General features: G+C 44.3%; 1 protein-coding gene across 2 annotated transcripts in view; it reads left to right on the top strand.

Annotated features, from left to right (window-relative positions):
• HMGXB3 (HMG-box containing 3) overlaps positions 1-26,963 on the top strand; it is an 81,068-nt gene that overhangs the window by 33,045 nt on the left and 21,060 nt on the right. Inside the window, exons 8-16 of one of the 2 annotated variants that reach the window (XM_040440768.1) lie at positions 796-965; positions 1,579-1,676; positions 2,563-2,658; positions 5,635-5,781; positions 6,477-6,778; positions 11,327-11,457; positions 23,152-23,283; positions 24,487-24,671; positions 24,810-25,029. In XM_040440768.1, coding sequence (XP_040296702.1) covers positions 796-965; positions 1,579-1,676; positions 2,563-2,658; positions 5,635-5,781; positions 6,477-6,778; positions 11,327-11,457; positions 23,152-23,283; positions 24,487-24,671; positions 24,810-25,029 — 1,481 coding nt within the window. The remainder of the gene's footprint in view (positions 1-795; positions 966-1,578; positions 1,677-2,562; positions 2,659-5,634; positions 5,782-6,476; positions 6,779-11,326; positions 11,458-23,151; positions 23,284-24,486; positions 24,672-24,809; positions 25,030-26,963) is intronic. The other variant, XM_040440776.1, reaches the window with a different exon arrangement.

Genomic DNA, 26,963 nt, shown 5'->3' with positions numbered 1-26,963 from the left:
CAGCTCTCTCCTTATCACATCTCAGGGCTCTGTCCTTTCTTCTGCAGCTCTCTCCTTATCACATCTCAGGGCTCTGTCCTTTCTTCTGCAGCTCTCTCCTTATCACATCTCAGGGCTCTGTCCTTTCTTCTGCAGCTCTCTCCTTATCACATCTCAGGGCTCTGTCCTTTCTTCTGCAGCTCTCTCCTTATCACATCTCAGGGCTCTGTCCTTTCTTCTGCAGCTCTCTCCTTATCACATCTCAGGGCTCTGTCCTTTCTTCTGCAGCTCTCTCCTTATCACATCTCAGGGCTCTGTCCTTTCTTCTGCAGCTCTCTCCTTATCACATCTCAGGGCTCTGTCCTTTCTTCTGCAGCTCTCTCCTTATCACATCTCAGGGCTCTGTCCTTTCTTCTGCAGCTCTCTCCTTATCACATCTCAGGGCTCTGTCCTTTCTGCTTCAGCTCTCTCCCTGTAATGGTTACAGCTTCCAGTGGAGAATACAGTGGCAGTTGATAGATGGAAAGCATGTGCCACCACCTTAGCAAAGTGGATAGAGAAACAGGGAAAAGAACAAACAGCAGGTGGCGCTATACAGATACATTTTATTGAATAACTCAGTGGCCATACTAAATTTTTTATTACAAAAGTATTTAGATCCAGGTGCTCATTTAAAAAATATAGAGTATAACCTCTTTAATATGAGAATGGTGTATTTGCTGTCATTGTGTGAACTGATACACTAGATGTTTGGATTAACATTTAGAACATGTTGCACGATTTTTTCTTTCCTTCTTACATTTCTTTCTGTTGTAGGACACCTCCATCTTCAGCTTCTTTAGCCCACAAAGCAGAACCGAAATGTGTAGCTAAACCACTGGCGGCTGCTTCCAGGCCCATAAGAGCAATACTCCCAGCTCCGGCCAGCGTAAACCGAGGAATCAGCACGGAGTGTGCTGCTAGCACATTGACCATTTTAAAACCTGGTAATGATGTCTGGACAAGAATTCATATTTTCTCACAAAGTCTCTTGTTGTTCCTCATCTTATTATTTACTTCACTGTGAATAATCCTTGTCAGAATGCTGGTGCTACACTTTATAATCTGGTAGATAAACATTTACAGAATTGTATTAAAGGGGTTTTCGAAACTGTATAACTGATGTCCTATCCTCTGGACCCCTGGGGATCAGCTGTTTGAGAAGGCAGGGGTGCTCGCAGTAGCGCCACGGCCTTCTATGAGCTTTTCCTAGGCCAGTGATGACAAGCACAGCCGCTATACTATGTACGGCACTGTGCACGATAAGCAAGGAGAAGGCCGCGGTGCTCACAGGAGTGCCAATTCCTTCTCAAACAACTGATTAGCAGGGGTCTCGGGTGTTGGACCCCATTGATCATATACTGATGACCTATCCTGAGAAAAGTTCATCAGTTATAAAATCTTGGAAAACCCTTTTAATGTATATTCATTTTGCTCTTATTGAAAGTATTGAGCCACGGGTAAAACCTAAAGAGAATTGTTTCTAGACAAGTGGAAAAGACAAAGTAGAAAATTCCATTTCAAATTTGCTTTAACACGATGCTTTCATATGTCATGCAGATACACAGAACCTTATCTCATCCACTGGACTAAAGGCCAGCACATTGAAGCAGCTTGGTCAAGTGGTTTTACAGCAACCAGGGTCTCAAGACATCACGGTAAAAAGGAATATACTGATTTCTATGTGTTCAATTATCATAATGATTATTAATATAAACATGCAAGAATTGTCATTTTACTGGTTCATCTCTTAAGTGGGTGTCCCAGTCTCCGATTTTAATGACCTATCCAGAGGATCAGTGGGGGTCCTGGCAGCCCTGCACATGAGTATCCTCTTCATTGTTTACCTGCTCGCTGTCGACATTGCAGATGCCAGCCATGTAATTACAGCTCCTCTGTCCCATTCCCTTGAATGGGTAGGATCAGTTGTAGTTACACTTCGTTCCAGTCAAGTGACGGGGGATCTGTAATTACACTGCTGGCCTCTGCAATGTCAACAGCGAGCAGGTAAACAGTGAAGAGAAATCAGCGCTCATATGAGGGCTGTAGTCTCTTCCAACAGCTGAATGGCAGGGGTGCCTGGAGTTGGACCCCCCTGCGATCTGATAGTGATGACTTTTCATTATCAATATCGGAAACCGTATAAACCTTTTAATAAATTTGACACATCTTATGCCAGTGCAAACTAGATCAAGGGGTTCTCCAGGAATTATTTAAAAAGGCCACCAGCAACCTTCCCTAGAATGTGAGCAGAACTGGTTGCCTCCTCTTGCAGAGCTGCCTAAGGGGGTGAGGGCATGGGGCTTCACTACACAATACACTGCTCTACAAAAGATGGTAATGATCCTGCCATAATATGTCATCATGACTGACCAGCCTGACAGGAAAATTCACCAATATGTAGTGTATGCATGTTTTTTTTTCTATTCCATAATATTAGTTCAGATAAAAATTGTCATTTGGAACATTAATATTTTTTCCTTCTTTTACCACCTTATATTTATTCTCTATAATTTAATTGCATGGCAATTTATTATCATGCAGGTACGAACGGATCTCCAAGCACCTTTATCACAGCCACAGCTCAAAGTGGTGACTGGTGACTTTCCATCATATAAATATAGCTGCCCCGTGGCCCTGGTAGGTATATATCACTCCAGAGAAAAGAACTGATACAAGTTCAACTGTTCCTCTTAGTTGGGGTTCAAACACTGCATATTTACAATTGTGCATGGGGTTTTAAAGGGGTTGTCCAAGTTATTTTTTCGTTCTTTGTATGTTTCTAAGCACATGTTAGGGTTTTCAATTTACTTACTTTATCTACAGTGGCCCTGTTCTCCTAGTTTAGTTAGCTGAGCGCCAAATGACCTGTGATGTCAGCTTCTTTCTCTGCTCTGATGACGTTCCTTGCACAAACCGGAGGCAACAGCTGTGCCTCTGTGCATGGAACATCACCGTGAAGGCTGGATTGGTTGGAGCGACAAGCAACGCCCCCTGCACTGCCCGATCTACTGGCTGAGATGTCTGCCCTGTGTCTCCCCTCCCACTGCATTCTTCAGCACAGTTTAACCACTTCTACCATCAGCAGCACAGACTCAGGGCTGGAGGCTCTGTCTTAGGTACTGAGCAGCTGCAGGGTGTCCTCTTTTCCAGGCACTGAGGAGATAAATGCTGTGCAGAGGATCCTCCCTCCTCACCCAGCAAACACAGAGCTGACAAAGATTGGAGTGGTTCTCTCCTCTGTACTCATATTTTGGCTGTGAAGAAGTGTCTGCAGAGCATTGCACAAGAACAAGTAGGGGGAAGATCCTGAGTGTGTCAGCAGTGTAATTGTACTGTACAGGTGGGACTTGTAGTCCCTCACATACAAAATGAGTATCCCAGCAGTCAGACTGCAGACAGGGCAGCAGTTTTATTCACTCCCTTTGCAGAGCAGGAGGAGGGGAAAGGCAGTCTTTGTTGACACCCACAGATATTCATAAGAAAAACCTCAGAGGTTGTTGTTACACGCTCCACAGCTCTGCAACTGCATGTCAACAAAGGGCCAGAACAGAACTAGGGAAATGAGGAAATACAATAACAATTACCAATCAGTGGTGGTAATGCTGAGTGCGGGTGATAAAGCAAGATAAACCCACAGGACACCACTTGGCAAAGGCGCATAAAGTTGCAAGGTGTACTAATTGCCACCACTGATAAAAATTAGTTGCAAGGTGTACTAATTGCCACCACTGATAAAAATTAAGGACACACTCTGGGGTATAGTTCAGACCCCTATGTGCGCAAAATAACCTTTTATAACCCAGTTAGACTGACTCTGTAATCATTAAACAGCAATGTGGCATATGCACCGCAAAAACCCCACTGTTGCTGTGCAGCTAGAGCACACTGGGTGTCAGCCAAGGGTTAAACACACTATCCCTGCCGCCAGATGCTCGTTACAAAAAAGTTGCAATTTATCCCTCCTTTCAAGTGGACAAAAATAAATTTCACGGTCTGTGATGCATATTTACTCCCTAGGGAATACAATGACGCGGGGTGGGCGTGGCCTGGTTGGCGATGGGAGGGGTTATGGATTTAAACGCCCTTGGTTTTGGTTCACGGCCAAAGAGCGCTGCCTTCGTACATGTGGGGGGCAGCGCGATGCTGCTTTGATTTATGTTTAAACGAAAGTACTCCATGCTTCTACTGTAGGGCTCCTGGTGATTGCGATATGAAACGCATTGAGCCAGTGCATAATGAATGAATAGAATAGGTAGTAACCAAATGTAACGAGTATCTGGCGGCAGGGATAGTGTGTTTACCCCTTGGCTGACACCCAGTGTGCTCTAGCTCAGCTCCAGCTGCACAGCAACAGTGAGGTTTTTGCGGTGCATATGCCACATTGCTGTTTAATGATTACAGAATCAGTCTAACTGGGTTATAAAAGGCTATTTTGCGCACATAGGGGTCTGAACTATACCCCAGAGTGTACCCTTAATTTTTATCAGTGGTGGCAATTAGCACACCTTGCAACTTTATGTGCCTTTGCCAAGTGGTGTCCTGTGGGTTCATCTTGTTCTATCACCCGCACTCAGCATTACCACCACTGATTGGCAATTGTTATTGTACGTCACATTTCTCCCAAGTTTTTAATTCAGTAACCGTGAATAAAGTCTTTTTTTGTTTTTATTTTTAGCGTCCCCTATCTAACAGTTAATTACGAGATTTAAGGTGATGCAAACTTGTTTTGGCTATAATAGCCTTCTGTGAGCCACTTTGTAACATAGCTAAGGGTAAGAGTAGTACACTGAATGGCCTGAGCAGCCTCTTTTTAGTCTGCATAAAATAACTCGGTTCCTGGCACTGTAGGATCATGTGACCTGCAATTAGACTACCTTCAGTCAGAAATAAGTCTTTCTTTGCAAGTCTGCAAGATGGATATTGTATCTTGTCTCATAGACCTGCATAGACTATCTTAATTCCGGCTGACACAGCAGACTTTGTATCAGACCATTGGTCTGACTGCAGATCAGATGATCCTTCAGCGCTGTGAACTGAGTTACAAATGTTACAAATGGGGGCCACCATGGGAAGTAACAGAGTACTTCTTTAAAGGGGTTCTCCGAGAATGATAAAAAATGGCTGCCAGCAAACTGTCTTAGAATGTAAGCGGGGCTGGTTGCCTCCACTTGCAGAGCGGCTTGAGGGGGCGGGCGGGGCCTCACTACACAATATAGTCTGGCACTTGCATATATTACATATTGGTGACTTTTCCTGTCAGACTGCTCAGCCATGATGGCATATCATAGGCAGCATTACATCTATTATAAAGTAGTTTAGTGTATAGCGCGGCCCCCTCACCACCCTAGGCATCTCTGCAGATGGAGGCACCCAGTCATCTTCATATACTAGGACAGGCTGCTTGCGGCCATTTAAAATCATTCCCAGAGAATCTATTTAAGGCCAAAATAATGTATGTTAAAAGACATTTCCATGTAAGATTAAAAAAGAAATACTAATAAATATAAAACAAATTGTGATGTTCTCTTCTACGTTACCAAGTTGTTCAAAATAACATGGCCTCCATTAGAAGAGAATATGCTTAACAACCTCTGTTTCTCATTCTTACAATAGGACCTGGGCTTAGCTACACAGCGGGGGAGAGGAAAGTGTAAAAATCCCTTCTGCAATTTCATGTATACCAACAGACATAAACCAAAAACCTGTCCCAACTGTGGCTGCAGTCTAACAAAGGACAAAGTCGAAAAAGAAGCCGAAAGTGTGAGTCACAATATCCAGTTTCTTAAAGGGGTTACACGAAAAGTATTCTAAAGGTTTCAAACCAGCACCTGGATCTGAATACTTTTGTAATTGCATGTAATAAAATATTTAGCATAGCCACTCAGTTATAGCGCCACCTGCTGTTTGCTCTTTTTTTTAATTTCTTTGTCCTGATTACGGAGATGTAAGTGGATGCTCATTTCCATCCTTCAACTACACCAGCTGCAGTACAAAGGACATGCCCCCTGAGAAGTTGCGCTCCCCCTGAGATTGAAATAAATTTGGAGCAATGAATGGCGAGATCTCTGTATCCATGTGAGGTACAGGGCTGGTTCTAAGTTTGTTAGAAAGAATTTCATGTACTAAATTGGATTTTTATTTTCTACATTAATCATGGGATAACCCCTTTAATTAATTTCTAAGGATCTCCCCACTAAAAACTTTTAAGATATGAATCAGATCTATAAAAGGTCTACGAAAATATCTATAAACATTGGATTAGTCAGGGTTCGTTGGCTAAAGCCTCCTCCGAATTCAAGCTGGTCCCAGTCCTGGCCCACAATAAATAGGTGGACAATATTTCTGGTTCCTGGTCATGCAGTTGCTTCTATCTGACCCTGTATCTCTTACTGACAACTGTCAATTTATCATAGTCATGGCTAAATTCTAATTTAACAACTTTGTCTTGTTCACAGGTAGCCCCGATTTGTATCATTACTGATTTCACTTTATGTGAGCCTCTTACACAAGGACAAAAAGAAATCCAGCGACAGTCCACCCTCCAGCTAATACGTAAAACTGTTCAGATCCCTGAGAATGAGACAGAATTATCAGAAACTTTCACTTTGATCCAAGAGCTAAATAGTTCTCGTCTAGTACTCTCCAACGTTAGTGATGGCACTGTCACCATAGAGCAAACCTCCTGGGCCAACGAATACGAGTCCCCATCTGACCAGTGTCTGCTTTGCGGAACCCATTTATTTAAGGGTGAAAAGAAGTAAGTTGATTTTAAAATAGACTAAACTGTGTATATAAAAGTATACTGTGCAATATATCTTTTAGTTTTTTTTATGTATCCCTCAATATAGGAAAGCACAACTGACCACCATGCTCCATTCATTCATGGTGAATGCGTGCAGATCGGGTTTAGTCCGGGTTCAGCTCTGAACTTGGACAAGCGCTTTTAAAGTGTAACTGTCATTTCGGTTTATTTTTAATATCCTATAGGGATGGGGGTGTTAAACATTTTTGTAATATATTGTATTAGGGAAAGATGTTTCTTTCTACTAGAAAACAGGGTGTAAAGAGTCTTCTTAGCAAAACTTGTTACATGTGCGCTTGGCAGCTGAAGGCATCTGTGTTGGTCCTGTGTTCATATGTGTCTGCATTGCTGAGAAAAATATATTTTTTATATATGCAAATGAGCCTCTAGGAGCAATGGGAGCATTGCCATTACTCCTATTGGATCAGCTCTCTTTGCAAATGCTGCACCCTTTCCACAGGGCCAGACATGATGGTATATTCTTTGCCTGGCCCTGTCAGTCAAAGTGCAGAGGGCGCAGCGGTTACCGAGAGAGTAGACCCTCTAGGTTTAACAGCAACGCCCAGGGTCTCCTTACACTCAGTTACAGCTTTGATAGAAAACTCTCTAAGGGTCCATTCACACGTCCGCAATTTCGTTCCACATTTTGCGGAACGGAATTGCAGACCCATTCATTTCGATCTAGAATTGCGGATCCGCACTTCCGAGTCCGCAATTCCGATCCCGAAAAAAATAGAACATGTCCTATTTTCTATGAGAATGCTGGCGATGTCCGTGTTTTGCGGATCTACGGATCCGTGGATCCACAAAACACACACGGACGTGTGAATGGACCCTAAACATAGGTTTTTAATAATCTCATAAGTTCCAAACACATTACTTAGATTCCCTGGGATGTTCTCCTATTTTTTTTAATATGTGGATCTAAATAAAGAATGTTTTTATTTATGATTTTTTTTTTTATGTGCTGGACCTTACCTTTCATTGCACAGACATCTCTGAAGATCAGAACAGTCTTTGTGCCATCTGTTTTCACATGTGGATTTACATGATAGTGGGGAGCAGGTTCATATCTCATAGTGTTCTGTGTTATAAGCCAGTAAAAGCTATGCCGATTCATACGGCCTAATTTATGCCACAAGAAGGACATTTTTTTTTTTTTACATTCGTTGGTTGCATGGGGTGCTGTGTCTAAACAGAGCTTTCTACCATCTGAAATCCTAATACCTCTATTCTGCATGTGTGGTGTGTTGTAAGTTTGTCTTTGCGGGATGCTGGAAACAAATCTAAGATGTGTTTAGTGCTTGAAACTGGATGTTACGGATTAACCTAACTGCTTGCGGTAGGGCATTCCAGAGAACTGGTGCAGCTCGGGAGAAATCTTGGAGTTATGCCACCACTAGCTGATTGTCAGGGGTCAGGTATGCCGCATTCCCGCCTATCGGCTGTTCGGGTGTAGCCTCATCTCTTGAAGTCGTGCAGGAACTACACAGCATCATCAGCCTTGTAGTGGAGGAAGCTAGTTACTATAGCACTGTAGAAGTACACAGCATAATCAGCCTTGTAGTGGAGGAGGCTAGTTACTACAGCACTGTAGAGGTTCACAGCATCATCAGCCTTGTAGTGGAGGAGGCTAGTTACTACAGCACTGTAGAAGTGCACAGCATCATCAGCCTTGTAGTGGAGGAAGCTAGTTACTACAGCACTGTAGAAGTACACAACATCATTAGCCTTGTAGTGGAGAAGGCTAGTTGATACAGCACTGTAGAAGTACACATCATCAGCCTTGTAGTGGAGCAGGCTAGTTACTACAGCACTGTAGAAGTACACAGCATCATAAGCCTTGTAGTGGAGGAGGCTAGTTACTACAGCACTGTAGAAGTACACAGCATCATCAGCCTTGTAGTGGAGGAAGCTAGTTACTACAGCACTGTAGAAGTACACAGCATCATCAGCCTTGTAGTGGAGGAAGCTAGTTACTACAGCACTGTAGAAGTACACAACATCATTAGCCTTGTAGTGGAGAAGGCTAGTTACTACAGCACTGTAGAAGTACACAGCATCATCAGCCTTGTAGTGGAGGAGGCTAGTTACTACAGCACTGTAGAAGTACACAGCATCATCAGCCTTGTAGTGGAGGAAGCTAGTTACTACAGCACTGTAGAAGTACACAACATCATTAGCCTTGTAGTGGAGGAGGCTAGTTGATACAGCACTGTAGAAGTACACATCATCAGCCTTGTAGTGGAGCAGGCTAGTTACTACAGCACTGTAGAAGTACACAGCATCATAAGCCTTGTAGTGGAGGAGGCTAGTTACTACAGCACTGTAGAAGTACACAGCATCATCAGCCTTGTAGTGGAGGAAGCTAGTTACTACAGCACTGTAGAAGTACACAGCATCATCAGCCTTGTAGTGGAGGAGGCTAGTTACTACAGCACTGTAGAAGTACACAGCATCATCAGCCTTGTAGTGGAGGAAGCTAGTTACTACAGCACTGTAGAAGTACACAACATCATTAGCCTTGTAGTGGAGAAGGCTAGTTACTACAGCACTGTAGAAGTACACATCATCAGCCTTGTAGTGGAGCAGGCTAGTTACTACAGCACTGTAGAAGTACACAGCATCATCAGCCTTGTAGTGGAGCAGGCTAGTTACTACAGCACTATAGAAGTACACAGCACCATCAGCCTTGTAGTGGAGGAGGCTAGTTACTACAGCACTGTAGAAGTACACAGCATAATCAGCCTTGTAGTGGAGGAGGCTAGTTACTACAGCACTGTAGAGGTTCACAGCATCATCAGCCTTGTAGTGGAGGAGGCTAGTTACTACAGCACTGTAGAAGTACACAGCACCATCAGCCTTGTAGTGGAGGACACTAGTTACTACAGCACTGTAGAAGTACACATCATCATCAGCCTTGTAGTGGAGGAAGCTAGTTACTACAGCACTGTAGAAGTGCACAGCATCATCAGCCTTGTAGTGGAGGAGGCTAGTTACTATAGCACTATAGAAGTACACAGCACCATCAGCCTTGTAGTGGAGGAGGCTAGTTACTACAGCACTGTAGAAGTACACAGCATAATCAGCCTTGTAGTGGAGGAGGCTAGTTACTATAGCACTGTAGAAGTACACAGCATCATCAGCCTTGTAGTGGAGGAGGCTAGTTACTACAGCACTGTAGAGGTTCACAGCATCATCAGCCTTGTAGTGGAGGAGGCTAGTTACTACAGCACTGTAGAAGTACACAGCATCATCAGCCTTGTAGTGGAGGAGGCTAGTTACTACAGCACTGTAGAAGTACACAGCATCATCAGCCTTGTAGTGGAGGACACTAGTTACTACAGCACTGTAGAAGTACACAGCACCATCAGCCTTGTAGTGGAGGACACTAGTTACTACAGCACTGTAGAAGTACACAGCACCATCAGCCTTGTAGTGGAGGACACTAGTTACTACAGCACTGTAGAAGTACACAGCATCATCAGCCTTTCAGTGGAGGACGCTAGTTACTACAGCACTGTAGAAGTACACATCATCATCAGCCTTGTAGTGGAGCAGGCTAGTTACTACAGCACTGTAGAAGTACACAGCATCATCAGCCTTGTAGTGGAGAAGGCTAGTTACTACAGCACTGTAGAAGTACACATCATCATCAGCCTTGTAGTGGAGCAGGCTAGTTACTACAGCACTGTAGAAGTACACAGCACCATCAGCCTTGTAGTGGAGGACACTAGTTACTACAGCACTGTAGAAGTACACAGCATCATCAGCCTTTCAGTGGAGGACATAGTTACTACAGCACTGTAGAGGTACACAGCATCATCAGCCTTGTAGTGGAGGAGGCTAGTTACTACAGCACTGTAGAAGTACACCGCATCATCAGCCTTGTAGTGGAGGAGGCTAGTTACTACAGCACTGTAGAAGTACACAGCATCATCAGCCTTGTAGTGGAGGAGGCTAGTTACTACAGCACTGTAGAAGTACACAGCACCATCAGCCTTGTAGTGGAGGACACTAGTTACTACAGCACTGTAGAAGTACACAGCATCATCAGCCTTGTAGTGGAGGACACTAGTTACTACAGCACTGTAGAAGTACACAGCACCATCAGCCTTGTAGTGGAGGACACTAGTTACTACAGCACTGTAGAAGTGCACAGCATCATCAGCCTTGTAGTGGAGAAGGCTAGTTACTACAGCACTGTAGAAGTACACAGCACCATCAGCCTTGTAGTGGAGGACACTAGTTACTACAGCACTGTAGAAGTGCACAGCATCATCAGCCTTGTAGTGGAGAAGGCTAGTTACTACAGCACTGTAGAAGTACACAGCATCATCAGCCTTTCAGTGGAGGAGGCTAGTTACTACAGCACTGTTTACACTGGCTTCCATGAACTCCCACCAATTAACATTCACAGATCAAAATGGGTTAAAAGTGTTTTTCAGGGTTAAAATGAACTATTACAAAGTGTCATTTTTACAATCTGCTCTTTCTATGCAGCAGCTCAGTGGCCGGGGCTCAGGACTGCTGGTTACTGACAGCCACTTGTCTGCAGCTGGTGACCGCCCAGGTGAAGGTTTGTCTGAACCCCCAGTGTCTGGCGATGCACAGCTTCAATGACATCTATACTGGTATGTATGTATGAGAAACAAGAGCAGTAAGGTGCCAGCTCACAGAGCAGATTATACACAGTACATGTTGCAGCTTCTAAACATGGTAAGGGCCAGTTCACACAACTGATGGAAAAATAAATAAATAAATAAATAAATAAACATGTACTCGAATTAGCGCGGAATACGCACATTTTTTTTCGACACAAATAAAAGCTTGTTTTTTCGTGCGGTTTTTGATGCGTTCTACATAGGGCTGCACCGAGTACTCGATTAAATCGAGTAATTCGACACAAATTTTTTTTTTGCATCGAGGATTTGTTTGTGTCACGTGACCATGGAGCGGGAGTGAAGCGCTTGCTCCCGCTCCATGGTCTCCCGCTGACCCGCAATGCACTGGGAATACTCACCTTTCCAGCAGGGGGCCTCCGGACACTCCACAGCACGTCCGTGGTCCAGCGCTGCACTGACCTCCTGACGTACGCACGCCGTGACCTGACGCGATGACGTCAGGCCCAGAGCAGCAAGGAACGATGGAGTGTCGGCGGCGCCCCTGCCGGAAACGTAAGTTGGTGACACCGAGGGGGTGGGGGCGCAACTATGGCCAGGCGTCCGGAGTGTACAGCGTCATAGAAACCAATGACGCTGTGCACTTCGGGTGTCAGGAGGAGGGGCAGGAGGGCACAAGGAAGGGAGAGCTGATGGCACAAGGGGGGGAGAGCTGATGGCACAAGGGGGAGTGGAGTTGATGGCACTGGGGTGAGGGAGAGCTGATGGCACTGGGGTGGGGGAGAGCTGAAGGCACTAGGGTATGGGAGAGCTGAAGCCACTGGGGGAGTGGAGCTGATGGCACTAGGGTATAAGAGAGCTGATGCACTAGGTGGGGAGAGATGATGGCACTGGGGGAGTGGAGCTGATGCACTAGGTGGGGAGAGATGATGGCACTGGGGTGGGGGAGAGCTGAAGGCACTAGGGTGGGGGAGCTGATGGCACTAGGGTATAAGAGAGCTGATGCACTAGGTGGGGAGAGATGATGGCACTGGGGGAGTGGAGATGATGGCACTGGGGGAGTGGCACTGGGCTGGGGGAGAGATGAAGACACTGGGGGAACAGAGCTGATGGCACAGGGAGGGGAATCTTATGGCACTGGGGGATAGTGGAGCTTATGGCACAGGGGGGAACTGATGCACTCGGGCTGATTGCACAGGGGGGGTACGAAGGGTGTTGGGGACTGATGGCAGGGGGTCTGATGAGTTTTTATAAAGGAAAACAGTCTATTAATTTTTTTATTTTTATTAGAATACTCGATTAATCGTAAAAATAATTGGTAGAATTCTCGATGACTAAAATATTTGTTTGCTGCAGCCCTAGTTCTACGTGTTTCTTTTTTATTTTTTTAAACCAATGGGTGTTCACTTCATTACAAAGCAAAATTTTCTGCTTGAGGTATTTGACACAGATTTGCGCCATAAAAAGCATGGATAATGCACAAAAAAACATTAAAATGGATAGGAGGCTGTTTTGAGGCGTTTTTGGAGCTGATTTTAAGGCAGAAACGCTACAAAATCAGCTCCAAAAAACTCAGTGTGAACTGACCCTAAGGCCTCGTTCACATATCTGTGTCCATTTGATGTCCGTGAAAGAAATCTATCTGTGTTTCATTCACACTCCTTAGCTGAAAATTTATTTCCGGAGCATCTCCTACCAGTATATCAGTTAAAAACGGACCAAACATGGATGTCATCCCTGTTGTGCCAGTGGATTTTCATGGACCCATAGACTTTAATGGGTGTGTTTGTTCTGCATCACAGACCAAAGGGGTCCTACGGTCAGTGAAAAACTACTGATGTGTGAAATAAACATATTAAAATCAATGGGTACGTGTGCTGTCCATAGAACGTCGGTGAAAAACAGAAATGTGAACAAGGCTTAAGGCTGGAGTTTTCGTTAGCTTGACACACCTCAGCAATCGGACAATTCAATCATGTGACTGCTTGATTGACTACATATCCCAGTCGTGAAGGAAGTGTGCAACATGTCTTTACATGTGGAGATGATTTGATATTGCAATAAAGTAAAAATCGCAGTCACAATCATCATTCTGCATGCTACTAGGTAGTATTGCATAGCAACATTCTATTAAAGGGGTTGTCCAAGTTATATTTATTGATGACCTATCCTCAGGATAGGTCATCAATATCAGATCAGCTGGGATGTAATTACACCCAAGCCGTTCCATTCAGTTCAATGGTATGGATCGCTTCTATACAAGTGTATGGGAACAATCTGTCCCATTGAAATGAATGGGACGGCTTGGGTGTAATTACACCTGCTCACCGCTGCAGATACAACAATAAGAAGGTAAACTGTGAAGAGGAGGCAGCGCTGGCACAGACAGCTGATCGGCGGGGGTGCCGGGTGTCGGACCCCCGCCGATCTGATACTGATGACCTATCCTGAGGTCATCAATAAATATAACTTGGACAACCCCTTTAAAGGGGCATTCCGACCAGCATATTGATGGCTTGTCCAAAAGAGCTAGGGGGTCTGGGATCTGTATTTGTTTAGGGGGTCTAGTGTATGCTGTATGTTCATCTTGGGGTATAATGAAAGGGGTATGCACTATTTGGAATTCAAATGCCACAGGTTTGGGGCTTTGACATAAGGCCATACATTTTGCCCACCACGCAAGTTGGGACACTATATCATACCTTTCAGAATCTCCCCCATGTCCCTTCTCAGAACTTGGCTGTATGCTCTTCAGTGTCGGAGGTCATACTTTCTGCTGTATCTGCTTAAGGTGCTGGTGTAAACGTGTAAATCATTGCAGAATATGCATTTCATGTGCTTGAAAAGTGTTACATCACATAATAAGACGGCAAATTGAAATCTTGCCCGAACAGTTCACAAGTTCCTAAATATATATATATATATATATATATATATATATATATATATACAGTACAGACCAAAAGTTTGGACAAACCTTCTCATTCAAAGAGTTTTCTTTATTTTCATGACTATGAAGGCATCAAAACTATGAATTAACACATGTGGAATTATATACATAACAAACAAGTGTGAAACAACTTTTGCTTTGATTACTGCTTTGCACACTCTTGGCATTCTCTTGATGAGCTTCAAGAGGTAGTCCCCTGAAATGGTCTTCCAACAGTCTTGAAGGAGTTCCCAGAGATGCTTAGCACTTGTTGGCCCTTTAGCCTTCACTCTGCGGTCCAGCTCACCCCAAACCATCTCGATTGGGTTCAGGTCCGGTGACTGTGGAGGCCAGGTCATCTGGCGCAGCACCCCATCACTCTCCTTCATGGTCAAATAGCCCTTACTTTCAAAGTTTTCCCAATTTTTCGGCTGACTGACCTTCATTTCTTAAAGTAATGATGGCCACTCGTTTTTTTTTTACTTAGCTGCTTTTTTCTTGCCATAATACAAATTCTAACAGTCTACGTCTATTCAGTAGGACTATCAGCTGTGTATCCACCTGACTTCTCCTCAACGCAACTGATGGTCCCAACCCCATTTATAAGGCAAGAAATCCCACTTATTAAACCTGACAGGGCACACCTGTGAAGTGAAAACCATTTCAGGGGACTACCTCTTGAAGCTCATCAAGAGAATGCCAAGAGTTTGCAAAGCAGTAATCAAGGCAAAAGGTGGCTACTTTGAAGAACCTAGAATATGACATATTTTCAGTTGTTTCACACTTGTTTGTTATGTATATAATTCCACATGTGTTAATTCATAGTTTTGATGCCTTCATAGTCATGAAAATAAAGAAAACTCTTTGAATGAGAAGGTGTGTCCAAACTTTTGGTCTGTACTGTATATATATATATATATATATATATATATATATATATAATTAGTGGAAATAAAATGTCAGGTTTTTGTGCTGTAAAAAAATGAGACAAAGATAAATCATTTCAGAACTTTTTCCACCTTTAATGTGACCTATAAACTGTACAACTCAATTGAAAAACTAACTGAAATCTTTTAGGTGGAGGGAAGAAAACAATAAAAAACAAAAATAATGTGGTTGCATAAGTGTGCACACCCTCTTATAACTGGGATGTAGCTGTGTTCAGAATTAAGTAATCACATTCAAAATCATGTTAAATAGGAGTCAGCATACACCTGCCATCATTTAAAGTGCCTCTGATTAACCCCAAATAAAGTTCAGCTGCTCTAGTTGGTCTGCACAGAATACAGGCTGGAGTTGCAGATTGATATTAAACAGTCTGAGCCTCATGTATGAAAAAAACAATATAGGCGAGAACTGGATATGTCACCCATAGCAACCCAGCATTATTTCCTTTAATATTTTATTTAGGAGTTCCATCATAAAAGGTTCTTTCTCTTGCACAACCCAGTGTATAGTTACATAGTTAATACGGTTGAAAAAAGACATATACGTCCATTAGAGCTGCACGATATGAGAATTTTGTGCGATTGTACTTTTTTTTGCAGGTCCTGCTGTTTTTTATTTTTATTATTTTTTTCTCTCTTCTGCAGGTCTCGGTGATCTCCACCGTTATACCTGCTGTAGGCTGGGGCTCCATCGTGTTCCACTTTAGTTGCCCCCCCCCCCCCCCCCCCTGCGGGCGTGTACTTCGGTACCATCGCCAGTCACCCAGTCTATCCTACCTGATTGTAGTGTGCACCTGCCCTATTTTCCCCTTCCCGGGTGGAATATAGGTACCATTGCTAACGAGGTAGCTGTTGCACCTCTCTGGTTCTAGGGTGCACCATGCGGCCACATTGCTCCGATCTTAAATGTAGTACCTCTACCATCTCCAGATGCTGTACCCATTACACCTGTCTAGTCGTATCTCTGCACTACACAGCCGACTGTTTCCACTCTCCTTAGAAGGCAACATGCAGCCACTTTACCTATATTTTAGGCGTGTGTTTGTAGTACCCCAAGTGCTGGGCCCTATAGTGCAATCTGTGGCCCATACAGTTTCTGTATTACTGGGTGCTTTCTGCCCCTGGGTTCTAATCTGTGCTGCGGATGTTGGTTCCATCCTTTTGGTTCTCCCATACATCTGCCACTCCGTTACTGTCGTGCTCAATGGTCTCCTTGTACTTCTCAAGGCACTGTCTAAAACAGGCCATCCTGGTTCACCATGTGCATGGTTACCATATCTGGCAGGGGTGGGCCAGCCCAACCCCCACCTTGTCGGTCTAGTGCTACTTCTGGTAGCTCCAGTATATGGCTGATCTGTTCTGATCCGGTGGGTGGTCCACATACAAACATGCTCTCTACACCATGGCTAGGTGGTTGTTGGCCTTTGTGCTAGGGTTGCTCTTGCCATCTCTATAAGGTACTACGATATGCTGCACTCCGCGTTACCCCATGTTATAGAGGAGTACTCGCGTTTTTTTCTTATTACAGAGCGGACCATTCCTGGTGGAGTACAGGGATCTCCACTGGATCTTCTACCTTGTTGGGGCACGTAGCTTGGTGAGCACCGGCTGCTGCAGCAGTTTTCGGTCATCGCTGGATGTCCTCCGCCACACGGAATCCTTATGGGGTCAACGGCATTTATCGTCGCTGGACGTCCTCCCTGACGGGTCAGGGACAGGACCACTGAGCGCCACACACCTGCCTGGTAGGTGAATTTTCAGCTGATTGCTCTGGCATCGGACAGGGTCCCGTAGTTCCTTCTGGGTCCAGGTGTTCTCGGTATTCCCTTATATTCTCTGCTTAGTTGTACTACATGACAGAGGGGCAGTCCCCTTGGACCTTGCCGTCGTCTGCACCTGTCCGGTACTTTCTCCCCCCTGGGAGTTTTCAGTATGCCGGTCGCAGCTGGTTTCTACATTTCTGTGTAGTCTCACCCGGCTTTTTCATGGCGACTTCTGCATTCCTTATGCTTATGGATGTCTGTCGATTTAGTGGTACATCCCGAGCTGCTGTTCTTGCCCTCTCTGGGACAATGTATACAGTTTGCTAGTCACTATTCTTGAAATGGCTAGTTGTCCATGGCCAATGTCCCTTCCCCTATGGTAGTTTCATTTCAACTTTCCTGGATATTCTGGCTGGCCCTGGGTTGATTGTTCCCTTTATGGGTTCCAATAGCCTTGTGGTCCTCTTGGGATTCGTGTTTCTTTTCCCATCCTCCCACGTCAAGTACCTGGTTTAATGCTACGGTTTGCATATGGTCTCCTTCGGGAGGGACCTCCTCCTGTTGTAGAACCTTTCCTCCTTAGGCTGTTTGGAGTACTCTCCTTCTACTCCCATGTCTCTCAGTCCAGTGTGTCCCTGCTGAGATTTCCTGGGCCTGCATCTGGTTCCTTTTTTCCCTGATACTTCATATGCCCAGAGTTTCCTCTGGTCTTAGGCTTCAAAGTGATATCTTGTTTTCAGAGGCTCGAGCCTCGTCTCCTGTTTTTGGGACGCAGGTCTTATCATTCTCTTTTCCTGGCCTTTACCTACAACCCTCTCCTCTCTCGAAGGGTTGGCGGTTTCCTCTAGCAGCCTTGGGTTTTCACCTTTAAATAGGGCGCTTAACTTCATCACCTGCCTTGCGGTGAGGGGAGACCTGCTCCCTTCACATGTGAGCCTTGCTATGGCTTCCCTCACTCGTTTGGCTTCCAGTGCTTCCCTGTTTCCTTGCTGTTTTCTTGCTCCCCTGGCCTGTCAGGGGTTGGCCACAGTTTTTTTCCGGGTCTGAGCGATAGGTAGTTCCAACACGCGGTGCTGTCCTAATTTTTTTTTTCTCCAGCCCTTGGCTGAGCTCGGTATTCCCTTTTGCCTTCTTCTTGCATTTGGGATTTTCTTCCAGGCATTTGTCATGGGGTGCTGGCAGTCTTCACTGCTTCTTCCTTGAGGTTTCTTCCTTGTTATGGAACCTCTTGCCCATTCCGTGTTTTTTCCTGTTGGGTCACATGGTTCTCCTGCACCTGTATGCCCAACCGGTGGCATGGCTGTTCTTTTCCCACCCTCAGGGACTGCTTTGGGACGTCCCATGGTGCTGTGTCCCCCAATGCCATGCACGAGAAAATTGGATTTTTTGTACTCACCGTAAAATCCTTTTCTCGTAGTAGGCATTGGGGGACACAGATCCCACCCTATGTTTTTACTTCCGCTTCTCCGGGCTGGTCTCTTGATCTTTCCCGGTACGGGAGTTGTTGGTTCCTTGCTTTTCTTTTCTCTCCTACTGCTTTTGGTACAAACTGAATAGCCTCGTGCCTGTGGAGAGGGTATAGCCCACCTGGGAGGAGCTAACACTTTTTGTTTCTAGTGCCTCCTAGTGGTATTTTGACGTATACCCATGGTGCTGTGTCCCCCAATGCCTACTACGAAAAAAGGATTTTACGGTGAGTACAAAAAATCCAATTTTTCCAAACACTGAACAATCAGGAAGTTTTTAAAGAACACCATAGTCAGCAGCAGCAATATAAGGTAATATACCGTATTTTTTGCCCTATAAGAAGCACCGTCGTTTTTGAGGAGGAAAATAAGAAAAAATATATATTTTGAACCAAAGGGTGTGCTTTTGGTGGGTTTTGAACTAATGGTGGTCTGTGGATGACACACTGTTATGGGGGATCTGTGGATGACACTGTTATGAAGAGGATCTGTGGATGACACTATTATGGGGATATGTGGATGACATACTGTTATGGGGGGATCTGTGGATGACATACTGTTATGGGGGATCTGTGGATGGCACTGCTATGGGGGGGATCTGTGGATGGCACTGCTATGGGGGGGATCTGTGGATGGCACTGCTATGGGGGGATCTGTGGATGGCACTGTTATGGGGGGGATCTGTGGATGGCACTGTTATGGGGGGAATCTGTGGATGGCACTGTTATGGGGGGAATCTGTGGATGGCACTGTTATGGGGGGATCTGTGGATGGCACTGTTATGGGGGGATCTGTGGATGGCACTGTTATGGGGGGATCTGTGGATGGCACTGTTATGGGGGGGATCTGTGGATGGCACTGTTATGGGGGGATCTGTGGATGGCACTGTTATGGGGGGATCTGTGGATGGCACTGTTATGGGGGGATCTGTGGATGGCACTGTTATGGAGGGGATCTGTGGATGGCACTGTTATGGAGGGGATCTGTGGATGGCACTGTTATGGAGGGGATCTGTGGATGGCACTGTTATGGGGGGGATCTGTGGATGGCACTGTTATGGGGGGGGGATCTGTGGATGGCACTGTTATGGGGAGGGGATCTGTGGATGGCACTGTTATGGGGAGGGGATCTGTGGATGGCACTGTTATGGGGAGGGGATCTGTGGATGGCACTGTTATGGGGAGGGGATCTGTGGATGGTACTGTTATGGGGGATCTCTGGATGGCACTGTTATGGGGATCTCTGGATGGCACTGTGATGGGGGCATCTGTGGATGACACTGCTATGGAGGGGGATCTGTGGATGACACATATATAGTATCCTATGCTATGTGCCATCCACAGATACCCCCATAACAGTGTCCCTGCAGTGTGAATGACCCCCAATAAAGGGGCTGGGGGCCAGCATTTGGATTAGAAATGCCCCGCTCACTGTTGTATAATTTTATCTAACCTGTAGGCTTTGTTAAAATATAATAATCATGTGTAATCCAGCTGTATTACTAACAACTAAGTTCCGTAGCAGAGAGGAGGGAGGAGGCAGGACAGGCGGGCGGCGCGTCACTCACTACGTCGTGCACCTGCGCCGCCTGCTTCATTCATAAAGTGGGCGACGCAGGTGCATGACGTAGTGAGTGACGTGCCGCCCTCCCGGCCTGCTTCCTCCCTCCTCTCTGCTACGGAACTTAGTTGTAAGTAATACAGCTGGATTACACATGATTATTATATTTTAACAATGCCTACAGGTTAGATAAGATTATACAACAGTGAGCGGGTCCGGTGCATTCGAATACAGGGACTGCACAGGTCCCCGCTGTCATTCCTAATCCAGATGCCGGCCCCCAGCCCCTCCTCCCTCTGTTGATACACCCGCTGAGCGTGCTGTGCGGCGGCCGTGTATCATTGTAGGTAATCGCAGCATTTTTGGGTCGGCCAAATCGCAATCGTCGATTATTGCAATATGATTGCTTTTTGCAATATATCGTGCAGGCCTAACGTCCATCAAGTACAACCAAGGGATAGGTGGGGATTCGAATCCCAAAAGGAATTGAGACTCAGATTTCTATACGTTTTCATAAGCATTAATGTTTTTTACTTTTAAGCATTCGTCTAAGGGTACTTTCACACTAGCGTTTTTCTTTTCCGGCACTGAGTTCTGTCAAAAGGGCTCAATGCTGGAAAATAACTTATCAGTTATATCCCCATGCATTCTGAATGGAGAGCATTCCGTTCAGGGTGCATCAGGATGTCTTCAGTTCAGTCTTTTTGACTGATCAGGCAAAAGATAAAACCGCAGCATGTTACGGTTTTATCTCCGGCCCAAAAAACTGAAGACTTGCTTGAATGCCGGATCCTGCATTTTTTTCCATAGGAATGTATTAGTGCATTCAAAATTCAAAATGCCGGATCCGTCCTTCTGCGCAGACTGAAAAAAATAAATGCCGGATCCGTTTTGCCAGATGACACCGGAAAGACGGATCCGGCATTTCAATGCATTTTTCTCCCTGATCAGGCATTTTTAAGACTGATCAGGATCCTGATCAGTCTTGCAAATGCCATCAGTCTTGGAACTGCTTGCCGAATCACTCTGCCGCAAGTGTGAAAGTAGCCTAAACCCTTTTTAAAACGGTCTACTGTTCCTGCTGTGACCACGTCCTGAGGAAGTCTATTCCCCAGCTTCACAGTTCTTATAGTAAAGAAGCTTTGATGCTTCCGGAGACTGAACTTTTTCCTCTCCAATCGGAGGCAGTGCCCCCTTTTTCTTTTGAGTGCATTTTACATGGAACAGCTTTTCACCGTATTTTTTGTATGGCCCATTTATATATTTGTATAGGTTAATCATGTCCCCCCTTAGACGTCTCATCTCAAGACTAAATAAATTCAATTCTTCAAATCTTTCTTCATAACTAAGACCCTCCATGCCCCTTATCATTTTAGTCGCTCTCCTCTGTACTTTACCTATTAAACATCTATGAGGGACAGTATCAAAAGCCTTTGCAAAATCCAAAAACACTACATCAACAGCCATCCCTCTGTCCAGGCTTCTACTTACCACCTCATAAAAAAAAATCAGGTTAGTCTGACAACTTCTGTCCTTGGTAATCCCATGCTGGTGATCACTTATAATAATAATTATAGTCACATACTCCTGTATATAGTCCCTTAAGAGTCCTTCAAACAGTTTTCCCACAACAGAAGTTAAACTAACTGGTCTATAATTACCTGTGAAGGACCTTGATCCTTTTTTGAATATGGGCACCACGTTTGCCTTGCACCAATCACTTGGCCCAGAGAATCTTTAAAAATTATAAACAGGGGCACAGCAATGACTGAACTGAGCTCTTTAAGCACTCTTGGGTGTTATCCATCTGGACCCGGAGTTTTGTTCACATTTACCCTATTTAACTTCTCTTGGACCATATCTACAGTTAGCCAATTGAGTATATCACTGGATGTACTAACAGCCCCGGCGCCACAGATATCAGCTCCTTTCTCTTCTTTTGTATATACAGAGCTAAAAAAAACTATTTAGGAACTCTGCCTTTTCCTTATCTTCAGTGACTACCCCCCTTTATCATTATTTAGGAGTCCTACATGCTGAGACCTAAGTTTTTTAGCATTTCAATATTTAAAAAACTTTTTGGGATTTGTTTTGCTTTCTTTTGCTACCTGCTGTTCGTTTTGTATTTTTGCAGATTTTATTAAAGGAAACCTGTCACCAGGATTTTGTGCATAGAGCTGGGGACATGGGCTGCTAGATGGCCGCTAGCACATTTGCAATACCCAGTCCCCACAGCTCTCTGCTCTTTTATTGTGTTAAAAAACCTTTTTGATCAATATGCAAATGACCGGAGATGAGTCAAGCGGAAAGGAGCCCAGCACCGCCCCGCGTCCTCCGAATCTCCTCCTTGCTGGCTGACGTCACAGAGCTGGAGCGCCAAAATCGCCCCGCGTCCTCCGAATCTCCTCCTTGCTGGCTGACGTCACAGAGCTGGAGCGCCGAAAACGTCAGCCAGCAAGGAGGAGATTCGGAGGTCGCGGGGCGATTTCGGCGCTCCAGCTCTGTGACGTCAGCCAGCAAGGAGGAGATTCGGAGGACGCGGGGCGGTGCTGGGCTCCTTTCCGCTTGACTCCTCTCCGGTCATTTGCATATTGATCAAAAAGGTTTTCACAGAGCTGGAGCGCCGAAATTCCCTGTGCTGATGCCAGCACAGGGAATGAACATGATGCCGACACTGCGCATGCGCTAGCTCGCGCATCGCGAGATTTCGGCACTCCAGCTCTGTGACATCAGCCAGCAAAGAGGAGATTCGGAGGACGCGGGGCGGTGCTGGGCTCCTTTCCGCTTGACTCATCTCCGGACACAGGACTCATATCAGTTCATTTGCATATTGATCAAAAAGGTTTTTTAACACAATAAAAGAACAGAGAGCTGTGGGGACTGGGTATTGCAGATGTGCTAGCGGCCATCTAGCAGCCCATGTCCCCAGCTCTATGCACAAAATCCTGGTGACAGGTTTCCTTTAAGCCCTTTGTAATCTTCTAAAATGTCTTTAAAAAGAATTTTTGTACTGCCTATAAACTACTCTTTCTAACCATCAGGTCTCTTCAATGTGGGGAACAAGCTACTGGTTAGTCTTGATCTTTTTTTTTCCATCCGGAACCAATTAAAAGCAGGAGAAGACCCCAAAACGTCCATCAGCAATATCTTGGAGTCAGTGCAGAGAGAAGCAGGTAAGACTGAATGGGTGTAAGTGCAGTGTTATCACCATGCAAGTTCTTCAACCTGCATCAGTTCCTTGGTGACCATTTTTTAAAGGATACTGGAAGCCTGCTGCAATAAATGTACATGGCATCGTATCTTACTTTCCTACTACCAGCCAGAGTTTATACTGCCATGTTTGAACATGGTTTGGAAATGTATGCCTTTTGGTTAATATCCTGCCCTTATGACATTAGAACTGCTTTAAGGTGTATTCCCATCTGAACATTTAGAGCAAATCCATACGATATGTTAGGTGCAGATCCTATCGCCAGTGTACGAGCATGCTCTGCCACAGCCCTCCATTCACTGCTATAGGACTGAAAATAGCCGTGCACTCTCGCTCAACTATTTTTGGAGGTCCTATAGCAGTGAATGGAGAGGGCACCGTGCATATGCTACGTGAGGTTCATTTACATTGTAGCTCCATTCTTCAGATAGGAATGGGTCCCGGAGGCTCCTTATTGATAAGCAATAAATGTCCAAATGGGCCCTGTAAGACTATAGGTCTCTATACGTTCAGGTTTACATGTGTAGTCTAGCTAGCAAAATATTGTATTTGGAGGATTCATTAATCCTGAAGAGATGGGAAGGAAAATCCCTGGTGACCACTGATTTATGTTGTCATGGACCGGCAAAAGATTGTCTTTTAGAGGACTTCTTGTAGCGTAGTCACACTCCATTTTCAGATTTTGAGTAGAGTTATGCTAAAGAATATTAGACAGTCTCTCAGCGCTCTAGCCATTGTGAGTACAGATGTTGTGAATTCTAAGGGGTAGTCTGAGTTTATTTTAATTTTAAGAAGATGGCAGGAGCCATGTAAAATAACATAGAAACTTACCTTCCATTTCTGCAACCGAGCTAAATCCATGTATTGTTTGGCTGCATTGGTGACATCCTGTATACTGCTGCAGCCAATCACTGGCCTCAGCGGTCCTGTGCCATACACCACTGAGGCCAGTTATTGGCTGCAGCCGTATACAGAAAATACAGAACACTTCAGCCAAATAGTACAATACTGGCTGAAGCCGACAGTATGTCACTTGCAATAGTCCACGGAAGATGACAGAGCGACTGCACCAGATTGGAGTGGACATAATAAGGGAAGGCAAGTTCTATTTTTTAATTAATTGAAAACTCTGATAACCTTTTTTTTTAATCTCTTATTCTCACAGAGAACGTCCTGAGCTCAGAAGAGTTGCTGACGGTACAGGAGCTGGTGGCCTATGGATACTGGGCTTTTGAGTGCCTCACCATCCGGGATTATAATGATATGATCTGTGGTGTATGTGGCGTGGCACCAAAAGTGGAAATTGCACAGAGAAATGTAAAGAATACATTGACCCTGAACAACATTGAGGTAATAAGACTTTTACTACCAGACTATGCCTTTCCTTATGAATGATTAGGTCGTTATTAAGTTTGATTGGTGCACATAAGTCCTTCTCTAAGAACTGTAATATTCAGTAGCCACTTGCTGTTGTCCCTTTGTCTCCAGTTTACCTGGCCTGAAGTGTTAACATATAATGAGGTGAACATGGAGGATTTCTGGTCCACGCTGGAAAATGAAGTCTTGGAACAAGCTGTCTTTCCCACCAGCGTTTCTGTTACGAAATTTGATGCATCCATTATCTCCCCATTCTTCCCTCCACTCATGAGAGGAGCAGTGGTAGTTAACAGTGAAAGCTACAAGAATCTGGAAATACAGAAAGTTGCAGGTGAGTATACACTGCGTGTAGCCGATGGTTAGGAGCAGCCGTTCACTGCAAAGAGACCGATATAATTACAGATGAGAAAAGTGCACTCCTATGAGGGGTTCTTATGAGTCACAAGAAAATGACCATTGTTTAAATCTCGTTTTGATGTTAAACACACCTTTTTTTTAGAACTTTAGTTTCTTATTTTCTATGTCACTATATTTTAAATAATTGTGCAGTTTTCAGTAGAAACTGCATTATCATCACAACACAGAGAGATTTACCACGACAGATATCACCTCTGTAGATAAAGCAGGATTCACTGTCATGGCTTATCTACTCCCTCCTGACCTCTGCACAGGTCACAGAGCATGCCTAGGCACATGGGAGTGGAGGGTTCGTCTTCCTGCTGAATTTGATCAAATGTCGTGCTCGTGCATCACACATTGAGTCCTACATGTGTTGCCCCAATCCAGTCCCTTCCCGTTCGCTATTAGCCAGTGAGCATATGATATATGGCGTGTATGCATCGGGGTATGTGATAAATAGTGCATACATGACTGGGATACATGATATACAATGTTTATGCCTAGAGGTATGTGATAAATAGTGCATACATAACTGGGGTATGTCATATATGTTGTCTAGGCCTTGAGGTAATGATAAATAGTGCATAGATACCTGGGGTAGATGATATATGGGATATATGATATACAGTGTTTATGCCTAGAGATATGTGATAAATAGTGTATACATGACTGGGGTATATGATATATGGTGTCTATGCCTAGAGGTATGTGATAAATAGTGCATACATGACTGGGGTATGTCATATATGTTGTCTAGGCCTTGGGGTATATGATAAATAGTGCATAGATACCTGGGGTAGATGATATATGGCGTCTGCCTCGAGGTATGTGATAAATAATGCATACATGACTGGCGTATATGCCTCGAGGTATGTGATATATGATGCGGCATGCAATATACGGTGCTTACATGTCTGAGGTATGTGATATATGTTCCCTACATTTGATAAATAGTGAATACATGAATGACGCATTTGATATGTGGTACTTACGCGTCTAGGGTATGTGATAAATAGCATCTACGTGACGGATGCATCTTATATGCAATGCTTCTCTGTTTTAATAATTGACTACTTGCATTTTCTGTGCAATAACAATTAAGAAGCATCTTGTCATATAACTGCATGCTGTACCATTACTTTATTATTCCTGCTAGAAGTTTATGAATAAATGTACAACTGGGTTCTAGAATGCTCCAGATTGTTATTACATGGGGAATACAATTATTTACTAAAACAGACATGTCAGGAGGGGTGACACCTCTTTAGAAATCTTATATTTAAAAATCAATATCAGATTTTTGAGTTCAGTTCTATAAACATTTTACATTTAAACAATGGACGGACTTTTATATTTTTGAGGTTTTTTTTTGTGTGGAATCGAGTACTGTGATACTTTACTTGGTATTGAAGTCAAAATTCTGGTATGGTGAAATTCCTAAATTAAATAGTGATATGGATAATAAAAAAATCACCATAAATTCTACAGAAATATGTCTAAAATAAAATTGTGATTTAAACAATAGGTCATTTTGTGACGACGCATTCCCTTTAAAGTGAAGCGTCGCTGACTTACAACGTCATCTCTGGAACTTATGTTGAAAGTGGCAGGGAGGATCGTATGCAGTATTCCATTGACTCCTTTGTCTCTTGAAATTGGGTGATGCTGATAATACGGAAAGAGAAGAAAAAGAAAATCACAGCCACAAAGACGGCGCCAAACCCCTAGTAACCATTATGATAGTCGATCAGAATAGGGATTAAAAGTAATAAAAATATTCATGAACTAATGGAGTAAGGAGAAATAATAAAAAATGTAAACAATTGACTCACTTTACTGGAGGGGTGGTCTGTAGGATAAACTCAA

This window comes from Bufo bufo, chromosome 1 (genome assembly GCF_905171765.1).
Source record: "Bufo bufo chromosome 1, aBufBuf1.1, whole genome shotgun sequence".
In the NCBI taxonomy this organism is placed as follows: Eukaryota; Metazoa; Chordata; class Amphibia; order Anura; family Bufonidae; genus Bufo; species Bufo bufo.
This window is presented reverse-complemented; position numbering and strand designations above follow the sequence as displayed.